Here is a 7,705-nt window from a genome sequence, read left to right as displayed (position 1 = left end):
TGAGACAGAGTCTCACACTGTTCCCCGGGCTGGAGTGAAGTGGCGCAATCTCGGTTCACTGCAACCTCCACCTCCCAGGTTCAAGGGATTCTCCTGCCTCAGCCTCCCAAATAGCTGGGATTACAGGCGCCTGCCACCATGATCAGCTAATTATTTTTATTTTTATTTTTAGTAGAGACGGGGTTTCACTATCTTGGCCAGGCTGATCTTGAATACCTGACCTCATGATCCACCCACCTCAGTCTCCCTAAGTGTTGGGATTAATTTGTGGTTTTAAGACTACCTTTTTATCCCCTCAAGAGGAATCTATTAGTATTATCATTTCGTAATTAACCTTACAATCTAGAAATCTCAGTGGTTCTGCGTTTGGCAAACACAGACTAATTCTGAAAACTCAGGATAAATAAATTATGTCGTATTTCAGAAGCAGATTGGGTATGTGAGTATATTTTTAATCATAGGTATCTCAAGAAATAGAAAAGAAGGAAGAAAAGCCTTAAACTAATCAAACTGCGTAACAAAGTTTGTGCAGTCTGCTTCTACTTCAAATCTTTTACTGAAACTTCTCCATTTGTATCTTCGTTTTCTAAAGCTCATCCTTAGCAGATTTTTGGGAAATTATTTTTCATGAGAAATTTACTCATGGGAAAACACATCTTCTTATGTCTTTAGCCTTATTTGTCTATAACCTTTATATTTTAAGGGCAGTTTGGCTTTTTATGTACCCGTTGATCGTTTACCTAAGTGTCTTAAGCATATTGTTCAGTTGGTGTTTTTTTTTTTTAAATATAGACGAGATCTTGCTATATTGCCCACACTGGCAGAGAACTCCTGGTTTCATGTGATCCTTTTACCTCAGCCTCCTAAGTAGCTGGGACTACAGGTGCAGGCATCACCATGCCCCACTGTTTCATTCTGTTTCAGAATAAAATGTTGCCGTCAAGAAGTATGATGCCATCTTGACTTGCTTTTTATCATAAGTAACTTTTTGTCTGGTTACCCAAAGGAATTTTTTCTTTATCTTTAAAATCCAGTAGTCTTACTACGATTTGTTTTATTGATTCTTCTTGGGTCAGTTTTCCCAAATACACAGTACACCCATTTAGTACATCAATTTAGCCCTTTTAGTTGAGAAAAGTTGCTTATAGAATTACAAGCATTTTTTTCTCTACTTAGTTTTCTTTTTCAGGGTTTCAGTTACAAGTATATTAGACTTCATTTTTTTGTGTCCTTTATTATTCATTTTCCTTCTAATTATTTTGTCGTTTTCTATATTTTATGTTTTCTCCATAATTTTTTATGAAGTTGATTCATATTTTTCTTGTCCTCCATGTTTAAATGAGGTAGTTTTCCTGGACTATTAGGAGGAGATGTTTATGGAATGGCAGGAAGTTGGAGATAGGTTAGGGTAGCTTTCCCAGCTTGGCTATTCTATTTCTACCTCCTTTTTTGCTAAAGAGAACTCAAATACGACCTCTTTGTGTAGCCAGTCTTTCTTAGAACTGAGTGTGAATGTAGAGTCTGTCTTAGAACTGAGTGTGACCCAGAAAGATTTTCTGGCTTCAGCCCACTGTTCTATTTCTAGAGCTCTCAAGATCTTGAATTCTGAAGTGTTGCTCTCAGCTTTAAATGTTACATATTGTTGTTACAGTTTGTGTTTCTTCATTTTTGCTTTGTTTTCTTCTGGGATTGCTGCCTCTGGGCATCACTCCTTTTCTCACCCCTCCTTATCTGAACCATCTCTCCTTCTTGCCCTGGTGTTTCTGCCCTGGTTTGGTTTCAGTTTTTAATTGTTTTTCTTCAGGGTGTGAAGTTTTGTCCTTCTGGAAGAGGATGTTTGCTAGATATTTTAGAGATTTTAAGATAGTAGATGGTTAGACTTGTCTAATCTCATATTTGTGAATAGTTTTTTACACTTATATTTGTTTCGGAGCTTATGAAGACTTCTAGGCCCTTGGCAGATGCATCATCTCAGGTTTTCTTGTTCCGTGGGTTAAGAATTCATAATTTGTTTGGTTTTTGGTTTCTTGTAGAGTAGTAGGTTGTCCTCTATTTCTATTTCTCCTATCACACAGTTGTTTATCTTTTGTAGGTCATGCTGCTCTTAATGACATAGTCACATTCTAGGGTTTAGAAAATTGACTGTTACCTAGTTTTTTTGAAAATGTCATCTGTGGGCTTGAGTTCTATTATGTTGGTTTTGGTGCTGGCTTTTTGTTGTTCGTTTTTGCCCTTCTGGTTGGAGAAAATTGAGGAGATTTAAAAAATATAATGCCTCCATAATCACATCATCGAAAGTCACCTTTGTGTATTTTTATTGTCTGTTATAGAGCGTGTTAGTTTTGTTGGCATATTGTAACTCAGAGTATTTGTAAATATTAGCAAGACTGCTTCTTCGAATGTAGTTTGGGATAGCTCAGATCTGTAATGGAGTTCCACACAGAGTAGGCTTGGGAGTATGTGGGAGTGTGTGATTTAAAGGTAAGATTTGTATAATATAAAAGTAATGCTATGCATACTACATAATCGTTTTTAAAACATTTATGAGAAACAACTCTTCAGAGTGCTTTTTTGACATAACTATTTTAAAATCAGTTTTTGCTAAATTACAATATAGAAATAAGAATTATAACAGAAAAAAAGGATGCAAGTAATAAATGTGCCTTTCAGTGACTAATATAAGGTAAATGTATCCAGGCTAATAAATATAAACATTGCAGCATCCCAAAGCCCTCTTGATAAGTCCTCTTAATTTCTCCTCTTGTATTCCTTAAGAGTACTCATTTATAACCCTGTAGTTTATGGAATCAGCCAGTATGTATTCTTTTTTGTCTTGCATATTTCTATCATTATTCAGTTTATGGGATTTATCCTTGCTTATGTCTGTAGTTCATTCATTTTCTTCTACTGTAGTTCATTGTATGAATGTTACACTTCGTCTAGTCAGTTATTGCTATGCATTTGGAATATTTTCTGTTTGGGCTATTTTGAATAAACTGTACTGAATATTGCTGTACAGATCTTTTGGTGGACATGTATATGCAGTTCTTACTGTATGTGCAGTTCTGTATATCTGAGTGAAAATACTGGATCATAGAATATATGTATATTTAACTTTAGTAGTTAAAGGCAGTTTTCCAAATTAGTTTGCTCCCACCAGCGGTAAGAGTTCTAATAGTCCCACATCTTCACCAACACTTGGTTCTGTCAGTCTTTGTAATTATAGCCATTCTGGTACATGTGTAGAGTGATACCTTATGGTTTTATTTTGCATGTCCCTGATGATCAGTTCCATTTGGATATCCTCTTTCATGAAATACTTTTCTCATTAGTATTTGCATGACTTATTTCTTTAGTTTTTTGCTTTGAGCCCTTTTTTAGTTTTATGTATAAGCAAATATATATAACTTTTTACTTTTTTGCTCATATGATCTTGAGGAATAGAAGTTCTGAAATGAAATGTGTTCAAATGCCTCAATCATTTGTTTGTGTTTTGTGTGTTCTGTTTAAATCTTTTGCTACTCATGGTCATAAAGAATTCTGTGTGTCTTCGGAATTTCTATTTTACTTTTCATATTTAATCCACAACCCATTTGGAATTGATTTATTTTTAATTTTTAATTTTTATTTTTTTGAGACAGAATCTGGTTCTGTCGCCCAGGCTGGAGTGCAGTGGCATGATCATGGCTCACTTTGCCCTCAACCACCCAGGTTGAGTTATCCTCCTGCCTCAGCCTCCCAACTCACTAGGACTATAGGCGCATGTCACTGTGCTCAGCTAATTTTTAAATTTTTTGTAGAGATGAGGTCCAGCTGTATTGCACAGGCTGGTCTCAAACTCCTGGCCTCAAGTAATCCTCCTGTCTCAGTCTCCTGGTGGAGTGCCAGGATTATAGGTATGAATCACTGCATCTGGCCTGGAATTGATTTTTATGTATGATGTGAAATAGGGGGTCGGTTGCTCCCCATATGGATATCCAGTGTTTCTGTCCATCTTGTATTCTATCATGAGTCCTGTCCATGGAAGCTAGTTCAATGTAGTTAAAGAGAAGATTACAGATGCTGGACGCATGTTGTCTGGGTTCAAATTTTGACTCTGATATAATTATTAGCTATGCAAACTTGGGTAAATTACCTAACATCTCTTGGCTTATCTTTTCTTCTGCAAGATAGCCATAATAAAATATTCTGAGAATTAAAGAAGTTATTATGTTTTTCCTTCTCCCTGTCTCTTCAGTGTGACAAGACTCCCTTGAGGTGTGTTGAGGTATAATTTACATGTAATCAAATGCGTATATTTTAAGTATACAGTCTGAGTTTTAACAAATATGTACACCCCCTTACGAGCCCCCCACTCAAAATAGCATTTTCATCACCCAAGAAAGCTTCCTTCTGCCATTTTGCAGTCAACCTCATCCCCCACTGGGAGACAGACAAGCACTGATTTGATTTTTATCACCAAACATTAGTTTTGCCTGTACTATAACTTTGTATAAATGAGTTCATAGGCTATGTGATCTTCTGTGTCTGGCTTCTTTCACTCAGCATGTTTTTGAGATTCATTCATTTACAATCCATTTCATTTTTCCTATTACTTTGTCTACCCGTGTATTTTCCACAAATTATATAAAGATACCAAGCAAGGTATCTCAGTTATTACAATGCATGAATCACTGACCTCTGAATTTGATAAGCAAGTTTTTATTATTTGATTGTTTTTGTGGTTTTTTCTAATGAGTTTTCTTACAGATCTTACAGAGAATTTTGAAAGATTTACTTAAGCAAAATCTAACTGTATGAAAACAAAAACACAGAATTTGTGAATCATGTAGAAGAGTATAACTTTCAGAGAATGACATTCTTGATAACTAGGTAAATCTTTGGGATCTCAGTGAGAATTTCTTAATCGTATCTAAGCATGTATACCAGTATAGAGTATATAATAATTAATATGTGATTTTTCTAGATACTTACAAATTAGGGAATATTAGGTTTCAAGAATTGCTTTTCTTTCTTTGTTTCCACTTAATGATGAAACAGAATATGGCTACTATTTGCTCTTCAATTAGGTAATTGGTTTAGCATGTTCAGTAGAAGCAGACACATTTGATTAATGCACATGAAAAACTTTAATGTGAACTTACTCACAATGATTTTCCAGATAAATGCTTCTTTGGTGCACAGTTAAATCTGTGCTAGTGATTTATATGTTATTTATGATTGCAGCGGTGATTCTGTTACTGTCCTTTTGGGAAATAGAAAATTAAATCATGATTTGAGAGAAAAAATGATTCTGACTTAATCAGTTAAATTGCCATACAATTCTGGAATAGACAGAATAATTGCATGTCACATTAAATTTGAAGTGATTTATATTTCCAACTTTCTTTTATTTGTTCTGACACAAGTAAATTCATTTGGTTTTTTCCAAATTGCACTGGTTGTGAGTCATGTTGACACCATTTTAGGTGACTCTTTAAAATTAGCTAATTTTAAAAGATCACACTGTATTATTTTTATGTTTAAGTATAAACCAAGAAAAATACTGTATTTAAAAATACATGTTACGGTTTTAGCTCTACAGAATTTTTTTTATTTTTACTTTGCTATTTAAAAGCAATTAGAATAAATGTTATGTGGTAATGTTACTATGTGATGTCCTATTCTGTACCCCTAATTTTCTCAGAATTAGACCTTTAAATATCTGATTAGGACCATTCCTATTTATGTTTCATAAATGGTGGTAAAAGGAAAAGCTTTCTATTTCTGGTAAATCCTTGTGTATTGTGTAATTTATTAACTGGGTAGCAAAAGTAATAAGCATGCCCCACAGCCTTTAGTCCTCAGGGGAAATTATAAAAAGACAAAGTTTTAAATGTGATATTGCTGTTACCTTATTTAACATATGAATTCCTTAAATTCGTGATGCCTTTTGAAAGGCAAGGTGATATTGATTTTTATGAGAAGCTTTTTTTTTTCCTCTGGCATTTCCACTAGAAACATCCTTTATTTACTTTTTCAAATCAGGATTCAACTACAAAAACTAATCTAATGGTTTAGAGTGTAGGAAGTGAGGGAATCATAATGTTAAGCTATAGCCAGAGGGGTCAGAGACAGGTTACCAGTTCCTGAAGCCTGTTGCTTCTATGATGTTACCTGTGCTTGATCACTTAATCTTTCTGAACAGGTCATGAGAAGTTTTCCAAATTAAGGTAATTACAAAAGACAAGGAACACATCGTAAATCAAGTACTAAGTGCTTAAGACAGCATTGTTATTTGAAGAAATGATCAGTCACTTGAAAATGTATTGAGTGGTTTGATGTTAACTTGAAAACACTAGATGTTGCTAATACCAAGTATTTTAATCATATTTAACCAGGGGGAAAATGGGTAAAGTATATGTATATAAAATAAACTTTCTCCCATGTCCAACAAGGAACACTTGCTTATCTAGTAAAGCTTTTGTTTTAAATCAGACTAATAAATGATGGGAATTGTCAGTGCAGTTAACTCATTTTGAAATCAGCATGTGGTATTCAACAGTGTTTCCCTCCAGCGATTATGTGTACGATATTGAATTTAATGTGCCATGAATTTGCTTTTAACTACACAAATATAAGGTATATTTTGTGTATGTATTGATGTATTATATTTTGTTTTCATAGCAAAATCCAATCCCAATTAGTTTTATAATATAAATAAATTACAATTAATAAAGTAGAAATGCATACTTTAAAACATTTTTACATTGTTTTAATGTGTAGCGTAGGTTTTTACTTGACAGCTGTTTGCAGAACCGTATCATTTAGTTAACTAATAAATCTGGAAACTTAAATTATGAGCTACTTTAAATAATTTTAGAGAGTACTTGCAACTTTAAAATGTTTAGTGAAATAACTTGTATTTATATTGTACCTTCGTTTGAAATTGTAAAAATCTGTTTAGACATCAGATGAGTAGAAATGGTTCACACTCCTACATAAATATAAGCTAAATTGCATTTTAAAATTATACTTTTTATTTCATATTTTTTTGGTATGAGTAGGATAGTTTCAAATCTATGATTTTATAGGTTGTTACACTACATAAACATTTAAAACATTTAAACTGGCCAAGTGTGCAGTGAAATCTCTGAACTTCTCTGAAATCTTACACTTCTACTGAAGGTAAGACCTTAAAGGAAAATGTCCTTAATACCCAAATTTTATTCTTATTGAAAAAAACAAAGAATATATTTGATTTCCTACTAGTTATAAAATAGTCAATGTTAAGTTTCATTAGCAATGTGAAGGTAAGATTGTCATTTTGAACCTGCCACTGAAATTGAGCCTAATTGAGCTTTTTTTTTTTAATTAGTTTGCAGGTCGAAGTAAGAAGGAAACCAAATATTCTCTTAAGGCTGTCGAAGACATGTTGGAAACATTGCAGATCACCCAGTCTTAAGGTTTCAAAAACTCTTTGACATTAGATTTCACAACTGCACAATTGAACTTATTGGCCTGTAACTTATTTACTAAATGCCCAGTGCTGTTTATATACTACAGTAATTTTCTGTTAAGAAGGCAGTTATAAAGAATGTGTTTATATAAACCTAAAAATGCCTTTTACTGCTAAGTGGGAAGATGGGGGAAATCCATGGAAGAGAGATTTAAGACTTATTGATTGTACATCAGTCTCTTCATATCACACATATATATATATATA

At 33.5% G+C, this 7,705-nt stretch overlaps 1 protein-coding gene across 2 annotated transcripts in view; it reads left to right on the top strand.

Annotated features, from left to right (window-relative positions):
- The window catches only part of EMC2 (ER membrane protein complex subunit 2), a 50,378-nt gene extending 42,673 nt beyond the window's left edge, over positions 1–7,705 (top strand). The window contains exon 11 of one of the 2 annotated variants that reach the window (XM_011961094.1): positions 7,358–7,705. In XM_011961094.1, coding sequence (XP_011816484.1) covers positions 7,358–7,444 — 87 coding nt within the window. In that variant the 3' untranslated portion in view covers positions 7,445–7,705. The remainder of the gene's footprint in view (positions 1–7,357) is intronic. The other variant, XM_011961095.1, reaches the window with a different exon arrangement.

This window comes from Colobus angolensis, unplaced genomic scaffold, assembly GCF_000951035.1.
Source record: "Colobus angolensis palliatus isolate OR3802 unplaced genomic scaffold, Cang.pa_1.0 Scaffold535, whole genome shotgun sequence".
In the NCBI taxonomy this organism is placed as follows: domain Eukaryota; kingdom Metazoa; phylum Chordata; class Mammalia; order Primates; family Cercopithecidae; genus Colobus; species Colobus angolensis.
The sequence above is the reverse complement of the archived record's forward strand: the minus strand, read 5'-3'. Positions and strand labels throughout refer to the sequence as shown.